Raw genomic sequence first — 23040 nt, 5'->3', positions numbered from 1 at the left:
CTTTTTCTGCTATTTTATTTGGCTGTTTTTTAATTAAAATGTTTAGTGCTTTAAAGTTTAAAAATGTTCAGTCTGGATTAGCATCGATTGCTGATTAATAAAGGTATTCTCTTGTTTCGGTAATGTAATTATTATGAAGTATTTACAGCAAAATGAAGTTCTTGAATATATATTATAATAAAAATACATTTCACATTATTTATAAAAGTGTGTTCAGGAAGAAATATGTTCTTTACCCAGGAAAATCCCAAAATTTTCTAGATTTGAGAAAAACAATGGAATCAAATTTGATAAATATTGGAAATAGAAAAATACACTAATTTTATATTTGATTTCAATGATCGGTTTGATTGTCATTAAATGCAAAGCTGTGCAATGGATAATTTGTTCTCTGCCAGTTACAGGTGTGTTAATTCGGTTCCCAGTGTTTTAAGTCTTTCATACCACCAAGCCATTAGAGTGACTAGATGGTTGATTTCAATAGAAAATAAAATAATGAATATTAATCTAATTTTTCTAATAATTTTAACTACAGTCTTAAGTGATTTTTTTCATTATATTAAAATACAAAATTAAATAAATTTTCTGTTTCAAATATATTTTCACTTATAAAATTTAAAACCTGATGTATAATAATAATATTTATCAAATAGCTTGCTTTCCTAATTTTGTAGAAATTATACCCTATGATTTTGTAACTTTCAAACGATAACATAATTAAGAAATGTGATTTTTCCAAATAGTGAATATTGAACTAATTTCATTAAAACCCATTTGCAAGGGTGTTTAATAATATTTAAAAACTCATGAAGTTTGTACAGCTTGTATTTTTATCATCTAATTTTGTCATCTCTATATCCATCTATTCACAAAATCCAAATCTACATGCATAATCAGTCTTACTATTACTATTTGCTGCTTCCACCATCTGGTGACTCAGCAGTAAGGCTGTGAGCTTATAACATTTAAAATTGGGTTTTGTTCCTGTGTGGAGTTTTATGCTTAACAAATAAACTGATTTTTACAAGCCTCCTATGTAAATAACAGGCATGTGATGCCTTTGTCTTAATTTTTTGCATGTTCTGCAGTAATTTCTGTGTGCTTAATCCAAAAATGATATTCATTTTGACCTTGTTTAGGAAGTTTGAGATTTTCTTACGTTTCTTTCAAATGAACCAAATGAGCAGTAGGAAGAGAAGCACTCTCCACTAATGTCATTCACAGATTGTAGCTCCTAACATTGGTATTAATCTAGCAATACTTTTGCAATAAACCAAAGAACTTCCTTGTGTAAAGTATAGTATAAACTCTTACAGTTCCTATACCAGTAAAATGATGTTCCTGGAGAAAGATGGTTCTAAACTGAAGTCTGGACCCAAAGATTTCTGAAGAATCCAATGGAAGGTTCAAATCATTAAATTCACATTGTGTAAAAGAAAAAAAAAGTTGTGGTTCCTCAGAGAGTTTAGGTTGAAAACAGTCCATGATATCATTTCTATGTACATCAGATCCAGAATCAGATGAAACATTACCAAAAATCTCTGGTGGAGTAGATGCAGGTCCATGAGCTACAAGTCTTATAGGATATTGGAAGTTTGGATAAAAAATTTCCATTTCATTTCAAGTGTTTTGGCCTTGCATGTTACAAAAGCAAAACCAGTAGCTATCTGTTTGGTTTCTAGGCTCACGTCAGACCACTAGAATTCAAAAAGGCAAATAATTTTCTTAGATTTTAGTCATTGACTCAACTCTTCAACACAAATGGTTCAAACTTTGTGTAGAGCCTATGATTTGCCCCAAGTGTCATTTCAGAATATGTGTAATACATTTTTTTTACGAATTCTATAATGTTTTTCTTTCTTCATTTACCACAAATATAACAGAACATGGTTGGGTTATTTATGCAACCCCTCAGTGTGGATTACTGCACAAGGTGAGGGGACCTCCCAGGGAAGGTTCTGTTCTTTCAGTTTACTTCCTCTGGGATCTTAACATCCATTCACATGTTTGCCATGCATGGTGACCCATGAAGGAGGGGAGAGGATCCTGGTGGTTGAGGGGTCCAACCCTAACACACCACTTTGGCCTTGAATTCCTCTAGATGAATGGCTTCCTAGTGCTAGTCAACCAAGTACTAATGTTGGATATTTTCAACGGGTGTTGTAGACATTGTATCTGATGCTGGTGTTTGGGTATGGCGTTCACAAAATGCTGGCATTGCTGCAGTGTTTTTGTTTGACACTGTAATACGTCTCCTCATAGGGCTCCATGGTGGGTGGGGTCAGTGGGCACTGAAATGTAACTGCTTTATTATAGATACCCCTCTTTCTAACAAATTAAATACAAAGGAAAGAATTGAAAAACAAATCATTGGAAAACGACCATGCATGGACGATTCTGTTGTACAGTCAATATTACAGCTAGATTCTACACCTCAATTTCTGATTCTCTATTCCTTATCTGAGAAATCCTTGAGGCAGATGTCTCCATTTTTCATTCAGAAGGGATTAAAGGCTTGCTGGCTCACAAAATCAGTAAAGAAGTTGCACTCTGGAGACATTTTGGTGGAAACATCTTCACCACAGCATATCAAACTCCTCTTGAAATCAAAAGCCATTGGCGATATACCCATTGAGGTTACTCCCAATGCAACTTTGAATTCTTCCAGAGGAGTTGTATTTGACAGTGATTTAAAGAACAATTCCGAGTCGGAAATCCTCGCTGGTTTCTCCAGCCAAGGCATTACTACAATACGCCAAAACTTCACTCGTAAAGACAAACCCTACCAGTGTTCTGATATTATAATTTACATTGCTTCATCCTCCTACCACAGTCAAAGCAGATTACCTGAACTGCAAGATACAGTTTTACATTCCTAACCCTCTCAGATGTTTCCAGAGTCAGCAGTTTGGTCACTCAAACATAATGTCATGGTTCTTTGATATGGACTCGTTGTGATGCTAAAGGCCATGACACAAGTGCAATCTGGAACCACAGTGTGTTAACTGCAGTGGCCTACACCCCTCTTACTCTGTTTATCGCCCTAAATGGGTAGAAGAGAAACGAGTGCAATGCTTAAAGACTGCTAATAACATCACCTACTCAGAGGCTAGGAAATTATTGTCCCCAATTCTATCTCAGATGTATGCTGCTGCACTCCATTTCACTGTGCCTTCCATAATTAAAAAGTTCATGCATCTATGTCTACTTCCATCTCTATCCCTACCACTCCTTCCAGTGACTGCCCAGTTTCACTTCCTTCAGGTTCAAATGTTTCATCGGGTCATCCTCTTTTGCAGCCCCAAAACTAAATTGACTATTCATTCACAGTTATTGGAATCTTTGTCCACAGACAGAGGCCTGCCTACAGGATCCAGGGCAGGATCCATGGAGACTGACAGATCTTCATCCAATAAAGAAAAAAATGTGGTTGCAAACAGAAGAATAACCTCCTCTCTCCCACTCAGTGTGGGTTCTGAAGACAGTGCTCCATCATGGACCACTTCATTTGACTTGAAACATCAATCAGGGAAACCTTTCTCAAACGACAACATCTTGTTTCTGTATTTTTGACCTTGAGAAAACTTATGATACAACATGGAGGTATGGTATCTTGAGAGACCTCCACTCGTATGGTTTGGGTGGTAATTTCTCGATTTTTATTAAACATTTTTTAATGAATCGGCGATTCGAGGTCTGTGTGGGTTCGACACTTTTCCATTCTTTCCCACAGGAACTTGGAGTCCCTCATGGCTGTGTCTTGAGTGTCACACTTTTCATTATAAAGATTAATGGCTTCAGTGGACAACTACCCCTGAGTTGCAAATTGTTTCTTTGTCAACGACTTCCACATCTCGTGCCAATTGTCAGATATAAGGTATATTGAGAGGTAGCTACAGACTGCCCTCAATCATTTATTGACGTGGACCAAAGCAAATGGTTTCAACCTTTCCCTCTCCAAAACTGTTTGCATGCACTTTTGCCGTCGACGGGGTATTCACCCTGATCCTGAACTTCATATTGGTGAAGCTGTGCTTCCCATTGTTCCTGAGGCAAAATTCTTGATGCTTATATTTGAGTGTAAGCTGACCTTTATTCACACATCAAGCAGCTACGTGTCAAGTGTACGAGGGCATTGAACATCCTCCGTGCCCTTTCTTCCACCTCTTGAGGTGCGGATCGATGTTTCACACTAAAAAATTATCATTCCCTTATTCGATCAAAACTGGACTACAGCATCCCACATGGGGTTGTGTTTTTCTTCTTCAGTGGGCCACACTTTTTCATAATATATGGTCTGCCACTGTTCCTTTTAGCCTTTGTCTCCAGGTGCAGTTGGATGAATTCGGTCTATATTTAGATGACATAGCGGTATCCACAGATCAGCCCATTCCACCATGGCTAATCACTATCTCCAAATGTGATCTTTCTTTGAGTCATCTGAAGAAGGCAGATACTCCTGATTGGAAGCATATCCTTCTATTTGACGAACATCTTTCGAACCATCCTTCCATTCCCATTTATACCGATGGTTCAAAATCAGATGACTCTGTGGACTCTGCCATTGTTTGCCGTGATTCGGTTGTTGCACAAAGAATCCTCTCTACAGTTTCTGTGTTCACTATCGAATTGTACGCCATTTCTCTTGCCCTGGATCACATAGAAACTATGCAGTACACAAACTGTACTATTTATATCGATTCACTTTGCTCTATGTTAGCCCTGGAATTGCTTTACGTCAGTTCTCACCCTTTGGGCGTCTTGTTTCCATGAGAATCGGAAAGAGGAAGTTGTCCTAATTAGACTACGCATTAGTCACAGTTTTCTAACTCGTCATTTTCTTTTATCTGGGATTGATACACGAATATGTTGTCTGTGTGGCACTCAGGTTATAATAAGCCACATTTTACTGTCTTGCTGTCGTTACGACTCTCAACGGCGGCACCATTTTAAACATGTTTAGTCCCAAGGTTTATCTGTAACATTGGACAGTGTCATCTGCGAGGGTGACACTGTCCATCTTAGAAATGTTTTTAGTTTTTTTAAAGGTCATTGACGTTTTTAACACTTAGTTTTTAATTCATAAATTAGACCTTTTTCATTATTCCTTTTTGAAGTACAACTAGTTCGGTGTGAAATCCGAAAATGGCCGTAACGTCAAACAAGGATTGGAAAGGCCAACTTCAGGTGACTAACAATGATGTATGGACTCACCCGTTAGTCATCCTGCCGAGCTATAATAATTATAATTATACTGCAGAAAGTCTTTTATAACTTCTATTGCGTTACTTTCTGAAAATGGCCGTAACGTCGGATAAATCGAAACCCGGACTGGAAAGGCCAACTTCAGGCGACTAACGTTGATGTTTGTACTTACCTGTTAGTCATCCTGGCGAATTATGGCCATTCAACTTATGCTACAGAATGTTCTTTAAAACTAGTATTACTGTAATTTCTTTCTTATTGCTGTACACTAGATATAAAATTGGATTTCGTATGTTTAAGTTTTAAATCAAAAATTCAACCTATTTTGTTTTACCTTGATTCTTTTTACGAATTTTAATATTTTTACTTTTAACTTTTCACCAGATGTTTGACGCAGATAGCCTAGTTGCTTTGCGCCATAAAACGCCAAACTCACCCATCCATTTACGCAACATCATTTTGCCATAGTGACGAATAAATATTACCGAAAAAAAAAGTAATGTCAAAGTGCACGTACAAACAAATACTATCCAGAAGCGACATACCATGTGGCTATTAACCATTTATATACCAGCGATGTGTTTTTCGTGGTGTCTCAAACAATCGATAAGACTTTTACGTTGCGATTGGTCTAGAGGAACTTATAACCAGTTTTTGTCAATATTTTAAGCAAAGTAAAATGTGACTCGATTTCAATGAAAATTATTCACTTGTGTAAAAGTACATATGACGTTTTGTACGTAGTGAAGAAAAGTTGGTATCATTTTCGGATTCATCGAAACAATAAAACTATTGCAGGCGTGTGTAATTTGTAAAGACACTTGAGTTTTTCATTGCGTTATTTCTAAAAAAAAAAGGTTAAATGTTATTTGTATGTCTTTTATTACAATTACTATTTATAAGATTAGCAATGAAAAAGTGAAATAAAATTTCTTATTCAAATCTTCCTTTATCAGGCAGGCCCGGCATGGCCTAGCGCGTAAGGCGTGCGACTCGTAATCTGAGGGTCGCGGGTTCGCGCCCGCGTAGCGCTAAACATGCTCGCCCTCCCAGCCGTGGGGGCGTTATAATGTGACGGTCAATCCCACTATTCGTTGGTAAAAGAGTAGCCCAAGAGTTGGCGGTGGGTGGTGATGACTAGCTGCCTTCCCTCTAGTCTTACACTGCTAAATTAGGGACGGCTAGCACAGATAGCCCTCGAGTAGCTTTGTGCGAAATTCCCAAACAAACAAACCTTTATCAGGCAAGTGGAATCTCTTCGTATGTATGTATGGCTCGTTTGTAACTTTGTTTTTCCTGAATTTGTGCGGAAAGCTACACGAGGGCTTTCTGCGCTCGCCATTCCTAATTTGGGAATGTTAGACTAGAGGAGAAACAGCTAGGCATCACAACCAACTCTTCGGCTACTCTTTTACCAACGAATAGTGGAATTGACAGTAATATTTTAACGCTCCCACGGATGAGAAGGTGAGCATGTTTGGTGTGAAGGGTGGTGATTATTAGCTGCCTTACCTCTATTCCTACACTGCTGAATTAGGGACGGCTTGCGCAGATAGCTCTTTATAGCTTTGCGCGAAATTAAAAAACAAACCTTTTATAACAACATTTATGTAATAACTGACTCACGGGTTCTGGGACTGTTTGAAACTATCATATTAAAAAGTTTGAATTTCTTGTTCTTCTGATCCACTTCTTTTGTATTACATGATAATTCAAAAACCAAAGCAATGATGTCAACCTGTTTCACTGTGGTGACGTAGTTTCGGACAGAGTTTTCATTTTCATAAGTATTATTAGTGACTAGTAGTAATAAAAAATAATAATTCCAATGTAAATGATGTTATGGTAACCTCTTGAAGTTGGTTTTTACAGGAATTTGATATTCCTTTAAAAAGCTCAAGTGCATGTTGAAATAAGAATTACTAGTCAGTAATGGATAAACAATAAATTTTACACTTCGAACGTCATTGTATTTCGAACTTGATTATAAATACAACATTCCTATATCTGTTGAAACACTGAAAAAAAATCAAGTAAGCAAGTAAAGAAAATCGTTCCAAAAAAAGTAAGGATGGCGAATACCATCTTCCGAAACCAATAAAAAGAAGGGAGCAGTTATAGCATCTGCATCATCTTTACATAATGACGCAGGCAAAACAGTAACATATAGCAAAATGTATAGAACTGTTCAACCATAATTAAATTTAATTTGTACTAGAATAAATAAATAATATTGCTGTATTGGGATGTTCACTGAATTTGGAAAAAAAAAGAGAAGGAAACAAACAAGATAGAAATGGAAGTGTGAATATCACTTGATCCAGTTAATTATCACATAGCAGATGTAGCTGTCTCAACATTACAAGAATTTTTTTTAATGCTTCTTTATAATTAGGCCCAAAGCTGCACAATGGGCTTTTGGAGTCCTGCCAACTACAGGTATCGAAACCCGATTTCTAGCGATGCGAGTCTGTAGGGGAAGGAGTGAGGAAGAAAGAAACCATGCTTTGTACTAGGTTCACATTATAAGGACAACGGTTTACCTCCTAAACATTAGGGATGTTTAGCATAAATATCTTTTAAGAAGATTTGTGTGAATATTTTAAAAATTTTCAAAGCAGTTTTGAGATAATAGAACATATCTTTTGTACTAATTGTATTCTTGTCAATAGTAATCGCTAAAAATGCGGTAATGTAAATAGGTCATGTCGCCATAGAATGGCAACGCAATATGTAACAGACGAAACTGGTGAGTTGAGAATACTTTTGCCGGTTTTGAAAAAACAAAAAAATGACATATATCTGTTACTAAAAGAGATAATTTTACAAATGCATGAAGACCATTGGTATTATGGATTAATCGTATTTGATAAAATCGGGTTTGCGACACAATGCTTATAAACATAAATCATAATGTAACTTATTCTGTAACTACTTCTAAGTTATAGGTATAATCGTAAGGCCGGCTTAGTTATTTACTAATACCATGATGAAAATTAAAATTTAATTGGAGTGATATTAATACACTGCTTCATCATGTTATTTACGTGGTAGTAATAGAAATAAATGAACTCCAAGGTAAGTTTAATAAAATTATAAAGGGTAGCCTTTAGAACATACGTTGTTAGACCTTAGTGCTAGTAGCAGTAGTACTAATAATAGTATTAATAGTATGGAGTCTTTAAATTTATAATATTAATAACAATTTAACATTGAGGCTGTGAACATGGCTGTAAATCTTGAGTATCGGTTCAGATATTTTTTTATCACTCAGACATTGGCTGTAAAGCCTAAAGATGTACCACAATATAATCAAATAATGGAGGAAAGAGAGTGATAGAATGTATCTTTAAACCATCAAATACATTATTATAACCTCTTACCTGGTTAAGAGAAGTAACACTGCTCTACTATATACAACTTGAATGTTGCAGAATGACAGGTGTTCTCTATGGAATAACAGGCCTGTAATACCATAAATACATTAAAATTATTGCAAAAGAAGAAAGGACAGCTTGTGTCAGTTATATATGTTTTCATTAATTCTTTTATTGTTCATTTATTTTTCAAATTTGCAGAACTGAAATATAACCAGATTTTTAATTTTAAACTCAAAAAATTAAAAAGTAATGGATGTTTTAAACCTTACATAAATGTCTTGGATAAAGGTGTATATATATAGAAATCACAATGTAATATGATAAAAATCACTTTGCTAGTAATTTATGGGTTACTACAATTGATTTTATAAAATTAAACACACTGCTTTAAATATTAATTAATTAGATATAATATTCTTTGTTACATTTGAGGGGAAATAAGTTGAATAAAAAGGAAGAGTAACTTACAAATTTAGTATTTATCATACACTATAAAATTAAATCATTTTGATGATGTAGTATGGAAAATTGAGTAGTTGGTAGTTGTGTCATTTAGTTGTTTAAAACCAGTGGATAATATGTAGATTATAAAACAAAAAAAGAGTTTATTGTTTGTCTTTAAAACACAATGGTCTCATCTGAAGGCTTGTAATAAATTTTTGATGAACTTTAGTGTCTGTTTGCTAAATTGAAATATCATATCTGTTAATATACCAATGTGAAGTATTAATTATTTCACAAATAATCAGCAAGAATGAAAGTCCCTAAAATATTTGTACTTGTTATTTTTCATAGGTGAAAATTTGATGTTCTTTTTGAAGCAATGTGTTTTTATTTGAGATTTGAGTTGAAAATGTGAGCCTTTACTATTTTGCATAGTAAAAACAATTGTTAGATCTAATATTAAAAAAAATATATTTAAAATGCATGGTGAAGTACTGTGGTAACATTTAAATAATTGTGTGTAACATTTCTGCACAAAATAAAGTTACTCTAATTTACTCTTTTGTTTCTCATTTGGCTTCTTCAAATCAGATTACATATTTTGCAATGCTTTGTAGGGACTTATATCCCAGCTACACAGAGGACTGATGGATCATGGCGAAAAGCAAGGAGAGTAAAAGAAGGATATATTCCACAAGATGAAGTCCCCCTGTAGGTTTCTTCTTTATCCACAAATATTTATATGTACATAAAAAGTTTGGACTGTTTCATTGACTCAAGTTTCCTCTGTTAAATATTTAGGAATTATTTTAGATCAAAATTAAATTGGCAATTTCATATTAATTCTTTAGTTAATAAATTAAAATATAGTTCTATGCTAATTTTTGAACTTAGTCATTGTGCTCCTTATCATATTTTGTTAAGTGTATATTATGCTCTCTTTCAATCTTTCTTACAATATTGTATTTCAATTTGGGGTGGCACATATAAGACTTTTTTAATTCCTATTCACAAGTTGCAAAAAAGTGTTTTCTCTCTTATTTTTACCCATAGGCTTGATACCGATTTCAGTAAATTTAACTCCCCTCTTTCATATGATAAATTTTATTTATATTTTTTAGCTTTATCTACAATGCATGTTTCTTTTAATAGGCCTTTTAAAGTCACTTCATATTTTACACAACTTCAATCTTTTTTTCCAATTAATGTACCCATACCATGTAAAACAGTTACACTTCATCAATATCTTTATTTGGCACCTCGTATTCATAATTTTATTCCTTATAGTATAAGATCTTCTATTAATCGTGTTAATCAAAAGAAATACTTAAAACAATGGATCTTAAATACTGATGATAATATTCTGGGAACTTTATTTTGATTTTGTAAGTTTTGATTTTACTTTATTATGTGTTTAACCATCACAGGATGAGTTAACTCTTTGTTGATGGTTTTATATTGTTATTTGATTTTTTGTGTCTAATTTATTGCTTAATAAATTTATTATTATATTATTATATATTATCCTACAAAATATTTGCTTTGTCATGGAACCTAACAGAAAAGCTAAAGATTACTCTGTATTACAATACTTTGTTTCTGTTGAGAATAAACATGTCACCAGGCAAGTAAGTGTGAGTAAGTAAATTGCTTCAGATGTATAAAAAGATGATAGGAGCATTTCTGGTGGATTTAACATATTTATTGATATCACAGCAAATAAATAAAATATGAGGTTCTGTATTTCTTCTTGTCAATAGGTAATTGATTAGGCACTATATAATCTGTAATATTGAAGCTGAATGGGAGAGGTCAGAGGACAGATGTGATAGGAGATGTTTCCTTTTGAATTTAAAACATAGATAATATATAAATTTGAATTTTAAATTACACTTTGATGCCAAACTCACTGACATATATTTAATGTTACTACAAAAAGGTTGTAACATTCATACTTTGACCCACCCAAATGCACAGAGATAATCTAGTTATTTTCTGTTTTCAAACTTGTGTTAAAATGTCTTAAACCTACTAAGTCTTCTCTGTTTCAAGTTTCCCTGAAACTTTGTACACAGTAATTTACAGGCATTTTAATACAAAAATTAAACTGAATTCTATATTTAATTGTAGTTATGAAAGCAAAGGAAAACAGTGGATCAAAAGTAAACCAGCTTATCCTCCAGGCCTTCATCCTGAAGATATAGCTAAAGCACAACAAGCTCAGTCAAGCGTAAATCAAATACCAGGACTGACAGGAACACCAACTCCTAATGTTTCGAAATCAAGTAAAAAGAAAAAGAAGAAAAAAAAACAAGAAGTTAAAACTGTTGACCAAAATTTAACAGAAGACGTTACCAAGCTTCACATATGTGAAACTGGATTGGATAGGAACACTGAATCTAGTGAGAATAAAGCCTGCCAAGAAACATTCAGTGACCCAGCAAAGAGAATTAAAAACTTAAAAAAGAAGTTAAGGGAGATTGTAAAACTTGAGCAAAAAATAGAATCAGGTGAAATTACTAACCCTGAAAAAGATCAGTTGGAAAAAATTGCTAGAAAAGGAGAGATTGAAGCTGAAATAGAAGATCTGGAACTAGATCTAGAACTTCAAGACAGTTAACTGACTTAGTCAGTGTAACAATGAACAGGTAATATTTTGCATAGAAAGAAATAAAGAACTGGAAGATGTAATACTGTTAGTAATGTTAAATTTCTATTAATCACTATGTGAAGGGTTTTAACAGCAGTATAGAAAGATGTTTTTACTATTATTGTTATGAAGATTCTACTCAGGCTGATTTGATAGCACTGCTTGATTTAATATTTTGTGTGAATTTATATAATAAATACTTTTTAGTTTTATGATTTAAATTTAAAATAAGCTGTAGTTATATCAGCTGTGAAAGAAATGATGATGGCATTCTAACAACTCAATTTATTTTTATATATGTCGCCAAGCATCGACAAAAAAAATTTGAGAATCAGATGAACAGCATACAGTTTAATTTAAAAAATGTACACTCATGCAAAGTTTTTGTAAGCAAATATATGTTTTTCTTATAATTAGACCATTTAGTTAATGGCTAATTATTACTGAATTTTGGAACATTGGTATGATGTGTCAGAGCATCCAGTTGACCCAAGTTTTATGATTCTAAGGTGAAGGTCTTTCAAAAGGAGATAATAAAAGTTGTAAAAAAGTGGATTATATATTAAGTGGTTTTATTCTGTTTATAAATAAGCAGGGTTAATCACACTTTATAAGAATAATTTGCATATTATAACATGGTGTGTTGTTGCATGTGTAAGCCATGGGACATACATGTGATTCATGATGCATTTTCAACTTTATAAGAATTATTTGTATATAATATCATTGTATGTTGTTTTAGGTGTGAGCCATGACACCCACATATATGCATTTTCAACTTTATGTGAATAATCTTCATATTTTAATATGGTGTGTTGTTACAGGTGTAAACCATGGCACCTATGTATGTGATTCAAGGTGCATTTTCAACTGTATGACTGTGCAGTGCAACCATGAGTACTATTATGGCTGCAGGAATATGCTGTATTACCTCATAAGGAAGGACTTTTTTTCCAAACACTTCAATCCACCATATAGCAATGCAGTCATAAGCAAAGTGAAATATATAATTATGAAAGAGAATCTTTTATTCCAAAATGGCATTATCCTGAAGCTTGGTATGACTCCTAGTATTATTAACAAGGTAAATGAGAATTTAAAGTTGATGAAAGTTCATGAGTCAAAGTTTGCAAGCTTCCAGCCACAATGCCAGATCAGCAAATGATTTGATGAGAAAGGTGGCTGAAAGAACTGACATCTCAGAAACCTGTTTAACCATATTTGTCGAGCCCTGTAGGGTACTTTAGGCTCCAGTGGGTTTTTTGTGGTCAAATGGTATTTAGAGCCTATGTGTAGGACTTATGGAAAGTTGTTAATAGATATGATTTAAGGGTGACCTTGCTGACCATTAAAACAAATGAAAAATGTCATTTTGGAAAGTAATGCCATCAGGTTGATCATAAAAAAAGTAGTGGAGGAAGCAACAATGTTTGGAAAGGGCTAGAAATTCAAGGGCAGTATCACTTGAAATAGTTTTTATAAAGTGTGATGAACCCTCAGTATATTTTATTCAGGTATTATAATGTTAAAAGTTTGTCTTTTTCAGATACCAGAAAATTGGAGAGAAGGAAACAGGTACAAACTTTGTAATATTAAAAATTAGTTTGGGAAAAGAATCAAATACTGAGGTTCTCATTGTATTACTTTCTTTTTACCTGAATCATAGGTACGAACTGTTATTCGTAAATATTTTTAAATACACTGGTTTATCACCAGTTAACCATATTAGATATTTACACATCTCACTGTATTTTATTACAACTTCAAAAAATTTCAAATCAGTTTTCTTTGAAGAGGATGTTCTTTTAAATACCATCAAAACTCTGAGGTTATTAATTGGGACAGAGTTTACTTAAAGTTATTTTTTAAAACATACATAACAGTGACTACATTAGATAATTCACAATATATGAAAACATTTGTGTACAAGGCTGTATATTAACAGTAATACAGTGGGGAAAAAAGTACATGGCCACAATATTTTCCCAAATATATCTTGCGCTTTGATTGGTAGAAAAAATAATTTTAGCCAATAAAATCTTAATACCTTATATTTTATATTTACCGAAGGGATTTCTGATACGTAAACTAAATTATAAGATATGCAGCCAAGAAGATACACACATACAAGCACTTAACAAAATATAGTGGAACCCCTCTAAAGCAGTCACCTTCGGGACTAAGAGTCCCCTGGTAGTGCAGCGGTAAGTCTACGGGTTTACAATGCTAAAATCAGGGGTTTGATTCCCCTCGGTAGGGTCAGCAGATAGCTTGATATGGCTTTGCTATAAGAAAACAATCAGGACTGGGACAAACTAGCCTGATTAGAGGGATGGCCAGTTTTTCTACTTCATATGAGAAAGTACATGTACATGTAAATAACTAAACAAAACTAAATACTTGTATTCAAATATTTCATTTTTTCAAGAAAAACAGATATACATTCAAACACATTCAACATTCAAAATATTTTTTGCCAAAAAAGTCATTAATATTTGATTTCTTTGCATTGGTCTTGATTTTGACTGAAGTATTCTCAAGTTCTGTTTCTAAATTAGCAACAGTTTGCCATGTATCTAGCCTCTGATTTAAACAAAATTTCTTTAGACCTGCTGCCATTTTGATAGCTTCTTCGAACATTTTGCGGACGATAGTGTTGGTTTCTGGCTGAGGTTCATTGTCATCATCGTCTGGATTATCTGGAGACTCAGGAACATCACACATTTCTAACATAAAGTCTTTTACAAGTTGTTGCTTACAGCCAGCTGCCAGACTGTCTGTGACTGGGATGTCTGCATATGCAACAGGGTCTGCCACAACATCTTGAAGAAGGAGCGGGTCTGTGATGGGGCTGAGAATCTGGGGAAGTGGAAGATCATCATCTGGTTTGTCATCAGCCTCGTAGTCAGGAGCTTTGAAGCCAGGTTTGATGAAACACTTTTTAACTGTGGAACACTTGACTTCACTAACAGACTGACTAAGCCAGTGAACAGCATCAAGCACATTTACACCTTTGGAAATGTCTGAAGCAAATAAACCTTTATCAGTGCCATTGACCACTTTGAGTAACAGTCTTTTGTGATAGTTCAGCTTGATGGCACGAATTACACCTTGATCAAGAGGCTGAAGAACACTAGTGCAGTTGGCTGGGAAGAAGATAACTTTAATGTTCCTGAGCTTGGGCAGATAATGGGGATGAGAGGGAGCATTGTCTACGAAGAGGAGGATGTTGCACTTCTGGTTGGACATTTTGAGGTTGAAGGTCTGGATCCAGTCGGTGAATACGGCAGATGTCATCCAGGCTTTTTTGTTGTGGCAACACATGACAGGCAGCTGTGTTTTGGGATCAATGTTTTAAAGGCATGGGGTTTGGCAGATTTACAAATCAAAAGAGTCTTTTCAAAGTCCCCCACCATGTTGCAGGCTAACGAAACAGCTTTTCCTTAGATTTTCTGCCACCACTGCAGTCACTACCACTAACACAGAGAGTGTGATCTGGGAAAGCACAGAACACAAGGCCTGTCTGCTGTGTGAACTGGCATCTTTCAGCTAGATGCGTTCCACCTTTTTAGAAAGTGACAACTCCTGATATGATTTTTTAGACATGCTTAATTCTACAAAAAATTAACTTTTGTGTCACACCAAGTCATAATTGAGAAGACCAAAAGCCAACCAAATTGCACTCTGAGCAATAAAACACACACAGGCAGTCACAGCTGTTTGGACTAAAAAATACTCCGTGTCAGTGAAATGTTTCAGCAGCATCAGCGGGCTGCTTGTTTTTCCAAAGCGAAGTGTGAAAACTGACTGGATTACGGCTGAAGTACTACATTGACTGCTTTAGAAGGTGTGAAATGGCCGTTTGGAACTAGATTAAGTGGCCACATAAGAGAATAGAGGGGTGACTGCTTTGGAGAAACACTTTAACATGGGGGTAAATGGATTTAAAAAAGGAACTGGGACTGTGATTGAATGACCGCTTTCAAGGGGTGGCCGCTTAGAGGGGTTCCACTGTATATACATAACCACTATGTGAATAGCATAAACAAAAATGTGTTTTTGACAAACCTAATAGTTAATTTTCTTACCTTTCTTAATGATAACCACAAAACACCTTTTTTGCATACTTTCAGTAAATTTTCGAAGGTAAATCGCATCAACTTCATTCCATGCCTTCAAAATGGCCTTTTTGAGAGATTCAGCATCTTGATATTGCTTCTCATTTGCTGGGACATCCATTCCCAAACATTCTCAATTGAATTTAAGTCTGGAGAATTGGCAGGCCAGTCCATAACGTCAACATTTCATTCTTGAAACCAGCTGTTAGTTGCCTTGGAAGAATGTATAGGTGCATTGTCTTGCTGAAATATGAACCCAGTCTCATAATACAGGTGCACAAACGGTAACAGATATTTGGATAATGTATAAATGTAGTCCTCGGAATTCTGGTTCCCCTCCAGAAACACCAACTTGCTCTTTTCAACGTATGAGAATGCACCCCATATTATAATGGATTTTCTACCAAAATGTCTTTATGTATAATGCTGCATTGCTACACCTTTTTGATACCAATACTTCTGCAAGCCATCCAGCCCATCTTGGTTCCATTTTTTCTCATCTGAAAAGATAACTGACTTCCATTTGTCTCCCAAACCAACGTTCTTGGTCGCATGTTCCAACCGCTTCAACATGTGACTTTTGGAGAGGGGCAGGGCACTGTCTCGTTTGATGTAGTTTAATTCTTGATCATTCTGAAGGATTTGCTGGACTCTTCTAACCAAAACATCAACATTCACATTGTCTTTGATCTGCCTGGCCATATATTTCCCTGAGGATGCTTCTTTGATGATGCACATCTTGGTTCTTCTGCTGACCTTTGATGGCCTTTCAGATCTTTTCTTCATTTCATATGATTTCATATCACTCAAAAATGCATTAATAACATCAGGAGATTGATTTAATTGGTCAGCAATCTTTCTGTTACTTATTTCTCTGCTTTTAAGTGTTTTTATTTGACCTTTCTCATCTTCTGTCAGTTATTTACCTCTATGCTTGGCTAGACCTCCATAAAAAGCAAAATACAGCATAAATTATGATAGGATAAGCAATAAATAAAGCATATAAGCATATTTAATGAGGGAAATCAGATCAAACATAAAAATACAGCACCATACTTGAATTGACTTTATACTTTTTTCACTTATTCTTTGTATGAGGGTGGAAATTAATGAATGATATAGAAGATAGGAAATTTGTTTTGGTGACAAAAACTACAGTCATAGGAAAACAGGTGTCGAATTTTTATTGGCTAATATTCTTAATTTCTCAAGATCTAATTGGTAAATATTATAGCAATTTACAACGTGGCTTTATACTTTTTTCACAGACTGTATATGATGTATTAATTGCATTATATACAACAGCCAGATATTCCAAAACACACCTCCACTGATGATAGGTTCTCTTTATTACCTAACAAAGCAGTGGTACATATTCTATCTTGCTTGCTTCAGTTTTATACCCCACTATATTGACCCTAGTGAGTTTAATTTGTGACTTTCTCAACCTGTCAGTGTACACTATACCCGATCCTTATGTAAGCTCTCCATTATTCTTATTCGCTCTTTCTTAATAACAAAAATTATGAAGATGGTCATATATGTTTACTGCAGGGTTTTTTTCAATGCTATTACTATATTTGCAAAATTTTCTTTGGACATATTTTTTTTCTGGGGTTTGAATTTCTTTTTTTTTTCTTGATTTTATTATTTAAAAAAGCTGTTCAAACTCAGACCTCATGTTCCTCTTTTACCATTTAATGAGTTAAATGTTATTCAGGCTTTAGGGGTGGTATCTTCTGCAGATGAAATACAGTTTCTTACGCACAGGTAGGTAAGATCGTACCTGAGGTCTAATGCTTTTTCTCCTGTTGACTTTGTGGCTGGGTTTGTGAGAGATTAAGGGTGTACTGGTGAGAGTTTTGTCAGAACCTGGTGCTCAGACAGCTACTGATGAACTTCAGATGGACTTTCATCTCATGCACTCTTTTACAATATGATACCACAGTTCATCTTAATCAGTCTCAATATTTCAGAACTCAGAACTCCATGGAATCTTATGTAAAAATCTACATTTTTAACTTCCTACACTGGCTTTTCAGCTGTACCAAAGTTCATCTGTAGGATGGTTTATGGTCAACACTTTTACTAAACAGTTACTTATAATATTATTTTATAATACATTAATATGATAACCAATATTTAGGAATAATGGAATTAAAACACTTGCAAAGAGTTCAGGCTAGAAATGGTTGATTTATTAGCATGGTGGTCATATTGAAGTAGCATAATTGATTTATGTAGAGTCTGGAAGCAACTTCTTATCTGCAGAAGGAGCTGACTTTTCAGCTGTTACATGAAATCTTATTTTATTTTTCCTTAGTATCCTCACAATTTACCAAAGTATGCACAACTACCCACAAGTAGTTCCAATATTTAATTAGTCCATTCTGTTATGATCGTGTTCATCACCTAACAACAAAAACAAAACTGTTTATCCATTGGTCACGGATACAGAGAGTGCATCGTCAGCCTCTTCTCTTGTACTACCCACATTCTTGTTCTCAATACTTTATCAAAGTGCCGGCTGATATCCTTTTTCAGGAAGTTTTAAGCGTAATAATTATCAATCATCTGCAGCTTTAGCCCATACTGTGGCATCTTCAAGCTGTCAGAGATTCTTCCTGGTTCCGTTTTATTAATGCAGTGTCCACAACTTGCATAACCCTTTTACTGACCTTGATAACATCAGCTCATTACAGTATAAATATACAGTGGAAAGTTTCTCCTCTTGAGTCCTTGTCATTATATAATTGTCATTTCTTTTTTCTATTTTTAATACTTCTGTGCCTATACATCACTGTATCATACTTCTCCTTATTACACACAGTTTTCTGAAGCATTTAAAATATCCAGTGATGCCTCACTTAACTCTGGATGGTTTTTCTAGATGTTAGGTAGGGAGTCACTCCATCCTGCAAGGGAAATTTCTCATATTTTTGGCTCAGAGATGACACTTCACTATTTGGTTGTGTGAACATGACCCTTGTTTTTGGTCATTTTCTTACTTTACATGATCATGGAAGGGGGCCCTCAATTCCTTGTAATTTTGCATGTAGTGCATCACATCAGAACTGTTGGTTGAACTTCACTTGTTCCACGTTCTCCTCATAATTTTGGGAGCAGGAGGAATTGCCTCACCTAAAATGTTGAGGAGTTAGGATTTGGGTTTGAAATCTAAGGAAGGATGATCTCTGTTTCTTTAGGATGAGTGAGGTATGAATTGGCTCAGTAATCCTGAGTTTAGTTTATTGCATTCTATGCATCTTAAGGTTGGAGTGAGGGTTTGTTCACTTAGGTGTTGTTTACCTTACCTTCATAATTCTGGGGCTTGACATATAATTTCAGGTTGGGTTCCCTTCATATCATATTGCATTCCACACCTTGGATTTAGCTTTTCATTCACAACTTTGTAATTCCAAAAACGAGATGTAGAACTTCATCTCTGTGGTTGGTGCCTGGATGAATCTCATAATAATGAATAATATTAACTCTTTAGCTTATTGGCCTTTACTGCCCACATTTAGATTTCACTTTTTCTGAGCAAAGTTTACACAAATAGTGTACACCCTCACTGGTATGTTTTATTGTATCTCAAATTTGAACACCTGCTTTTCTATGCAGATCTTGCCCTCCATGCTGATCAACATAGTATTACAGCTAAAAATGTATTTCCAGTAATACCTTCTATCACATTAACTCACCCTTCTTATCCATAATAGCTTATGTTTGGGGCTGATAATTTTTACAGTCTTGAAAAAGTAATAAGAAAGAATAATGATGAACTTGTAATGATCGGGTAGAGGTGCACATGTATAGATGGAGAAAGTCCAGATAGAATTCATACCAATGTTTAGATGGGTAAAGAAAGGGATCTTTCATTGAGATAAAGCTGAAGGATTAGAGGAAATAAGTTATATTGGAAATACTTTTCTGGTATAGGAATATGTAAACTTTAGTTTGTGACAAGAAATCTTAAATCAGTTTTATCCCTCCAAATTTAGCAGAACTTGGTTTTTATGCAGATTTGCAAGAGCTTAATAACTTCCTATTTTGTTCAGGAGTTGAGAATCTTTTATAGACAAAGTAAGTTTGTAAACCAGTTTAAGGTTGAAATGTGAAACTGAAATTATGAACAAATTGTGTAAAGTGTAATTGTGTTCTGGAAGAATACGTGTCCAAAAATAATGCAAATCATTTTTTTAAACAATGAAATATCTATTCCATGTTTAAAAGGCATAAAATTATACAAGGAAATGTGTTCTAAATTAATAATATAGTGTCTCTCTGTAACTGGTTTTTGTTATCATTAGGGATTTCAGTTTTAATGTATTCAATTTACATCTACACAAATTTTACAAATAACCTTACTGAAAATGTAAGAAAGTATGTTGATTTTGAAAGAAGTAACAGATGTTTCTTTAGATGTCCAAATACTTAATTAACTACTAAGTGTAACATGCATAGGACTTAAAAGGAAAAAAAAAAAGTTTAATTTAAAATTTAAACAATTAACTTTTATCAGGGAAACATTAATGACCTATCCTTTTTAAAGCATTTAAATTTGTGTGTGAAGTCTGTTCCCCTTAGAATAATATTTATTCACCATGTGAAGTTATGCAGAAATAGAAAGTAAGTTTTAGTCATCTCATTACCATGCATTAGTTTTCTTGAGTAATGTACTTAGGAGGTAATAAAAAATAACCTTATTTCATAAAGATACAAAAATCTTAATTGTTTTTGAATAGTAACAGTTTCTATGTTTTATTCTTACATTTTCAGTAATTACATTAATGATAAAAATATACAAATGTGAATTTTCTTGTTTTTTGTGATTACTTTTCTATATATTAAGGTTTTTTTAAGCAAAATATTTTGCAAAATGTCTTCCATTTTTAGTGAATAATTTTTTTTAACTGGTAATTTTAATGAAAGTAATGATTATTTTCATTAGAATGTGTGTATTATTTCCTAAAGAGTATGTGGTAAATACATTTTTCTAATCAGTGCTAAATTCTTTGTAATTACATAAATCATAAATTAAAATCACTAAAATTAATGAGGTGCTTTATGTTAAATTAAAATGGCTATTATTTATATCAAGAAAATGACCACCTGTGTGTTTTAATTATTAAAATATTGAACTTTGATAGACTTGAAATTCAGCAAGAAACTAAAGCCAAAATCTTAGGTATATGCTTGTTTTTTGGGTTTTTTACCTTGTATGAAGAAATGAATTCAGTATGTCATGTCTACTGGCAGTTCTGTGTAATCACTGTTTATAATATTATTTAGTTTCATTTACAATAATGTAGATTGATTATGGTGTTCTAAATTCTCCAATGTCATAATCAAGTTTTTAAAATAAACATTATAAGGTTTTCAAAACTTATACAGGGGTTTGTGTACATTATATTAAAACAGTTTTGAATACTCAAATCAACAAGTCACATACTAGCCACAGTCAGTATAAGGTCTCTGTGGAACATCCTTTATCAGAACCACATTTGTGAAGCTTGTATAACAGCACTTTCTGATGCAAAATATATCTACATACAGACCTTAAAGATGTTTTCTGACCAAGGATTCAGAATTTTGAAGAGAGGCACATTTCTTGCACTTAATGGCATTGGAAAAACATGGAATGTAGAATAATTTGGAAAACCAGTACCATCCAGACAAAGAGCTGCAACAAATCATACAGCAGCCATGGTGAGCAAAGTACAGATCTTTCAACAACTGAAAATTCATTAATGCAAAGATAGTAGTAATATTTATGTGTCCCAGGCAACAGTACACAACATAATTAAGAAGGATCTTTATCTGGAAATATGACAGAAGTCATGGGTACACAATATGGTTGCAGAGTAAATTCATTTAACCATTGCATACCACATGCAGCTAGAGAATAAAGTGGGATTTCGTTCTATTCCATGAGGACATACGAATCCATTCTCCAGAGCGATGGTTCCTATGGATTTCTTTGTGGTCAGACTGTTGAAATATATACTGGGAAACCATTGTCCTCTGACACTAAACACATCAGGGAAAACAAGCAGGGAATTGTGCTTTGGACATGACATCTTTACAGTTGAAGCTATGTTGCAAGATATCATTAAGATGCATAGTTACCAGAGCATAATTGGTCATGGCAAGGCTTTAAAATTGTTTTAACATATAATAACCTCTGTAGATGATTTGAAAAGTTAGACTTGGTGTGAATATGTTGAACATTTTTAGCTTTAGATGTTTGTATTGACATTTAAGTTTGTTCTATACAAAAAGTGTGACAGTTGTGTATTTTTGTTATCTTGTTTTGCAAAAGTAAATCAATCATACTAGTATATTTTACTTAAATTGGCAGTACTATGATACTTAATTTAAGAAGGTTAAACATAAACAGTTGCAAATCAGTTTATTTGTTGTTGTTTTTTAAAAGATGTGTCTTGTTGAAGTTTTAGTTTTTAGTAGCATGTGACTAAATTAAAATGGTTAACAGTATTCTTTCATGAGTGCATTTGTAATATTTATAATGAATTTACATTTTAACAAACTGTTGTATCTTGATTTGACAGTATTGGAATATGTTTGTGTAAATAAAATCAGTCATACCTTTCTACATTGTTTAAGTCTTTAATATTGTTTCATCTGTCATGCTTGGCACACACATGAATATACAGATTTAATTAATGGAATTTTTAAATATGTTAATATCCTTGCTTCTGCACAGTTAGGGAAGTATCATTACTGGTTTGCTTAAATACTAGCATACTTAGTTATTTATACATAAAGCAGCTTGTGTTAAAATAAGGAAAACTGGGATTTGATAATTGAAAGCTACTGTAGTATATACTTACAGGGTGTATGCAACCATTTATGCCAATCTCCTTTAATGAAGAAGTACAAACAGGTCATTTATGATTTTGCAAATCTACTAACTTATGGTGTAGTGGTATAGGCTCTTGTTTCTGTACATTACATGGACTATTTATAGTTGCTACATCTGTACGAATAATAATTCATCTTCATTTAATTTCCATGTGATGCATTAAGGAGATTTTAGTTCCAGCTATAAATAAATACGAAACTCTATTTTTCAATTTGCTATTTGTCTCTGAGTTATCCATACACTTGATCATTTCTGGCCCTTATCAGTAACCCCAGTCAAGAGTAAATCCAGCATTTCAAGTGGGAGAAAAGAGGGAGCAGGAAGGTTTGTGAAGCAAAGTACTATCTATTTTGT

The 23040-nt window shown here is 33.9% G+C and overlaps 1 protein-coding gene across 1 annotated transcript; it reads left to right on the top strand.

Moving 5' to 3' along the window:
• The first annotated feature begins 7673 nt into the window (after positions 1–7673).
• Positions 7674–22414, top strand: LOC143252724 (partner of Y14 and mago-like). Its single transcript, XM_076505301.1, has 4 exons — positions 7674–7954; positions 9647–9740; positions 11160–11677; positions 13226–22414. The coding sequence occupies exons 1-3, from the start codon at positions 7924–7926 to the stop codon at positions 11647–11649; spliced, it is 615 nt and encodes a 204-aa protein (XP_076361416.1). The 5' UTR covers positions 7674–7923; the 3' UTR covers positions 11650–11677; positions 13226–22414.
• The last annotated feature ends 626 nt before the right edge of the window (positions 22415–23040 follow it).

Source organism: Tachypleus tridentatus, chromosome 6 (genome assembly GCF_004210375.1).
Source record: "Tachypleus tridentatus isolate NWPU-2018 chromosome 6, ASM421037v1, whole genome shotgun sequence".
Lineage (NCBI taxonomy): Eukaryota > Metazoa > Arthropoda > Merostomata > Xiphosura > Limulidae > Tachypleus > Tachypleus tridentatus.
The sequence above is the reverse complement of the archived record's forward strand: the minus strand, read 5'-3'. Positions and strand labels throughout refer to the sequence as shown.

Coding starts and splice junctions, on each gene's coding strand:
- LOC143252724 (XM_076505301.1), top strand. CDS start 7,924: ATGGCAACGCAATATGTAACAGACGAAACTG. Junction 7,955..9,646: donor ATATGTAACAGACGAAACTG/GTGAGTTGAGAA, acceptor AATGCTTTGTAG/GGACTTATATCCCAGCTACA. Junction 9,741..11,159: donor CCACAAGATGAAGTCCCCCT/GTAGGTTTCTTC, acceptor ATTTAATTGTAG/TTATGAAAGCAAAGGAAAAC.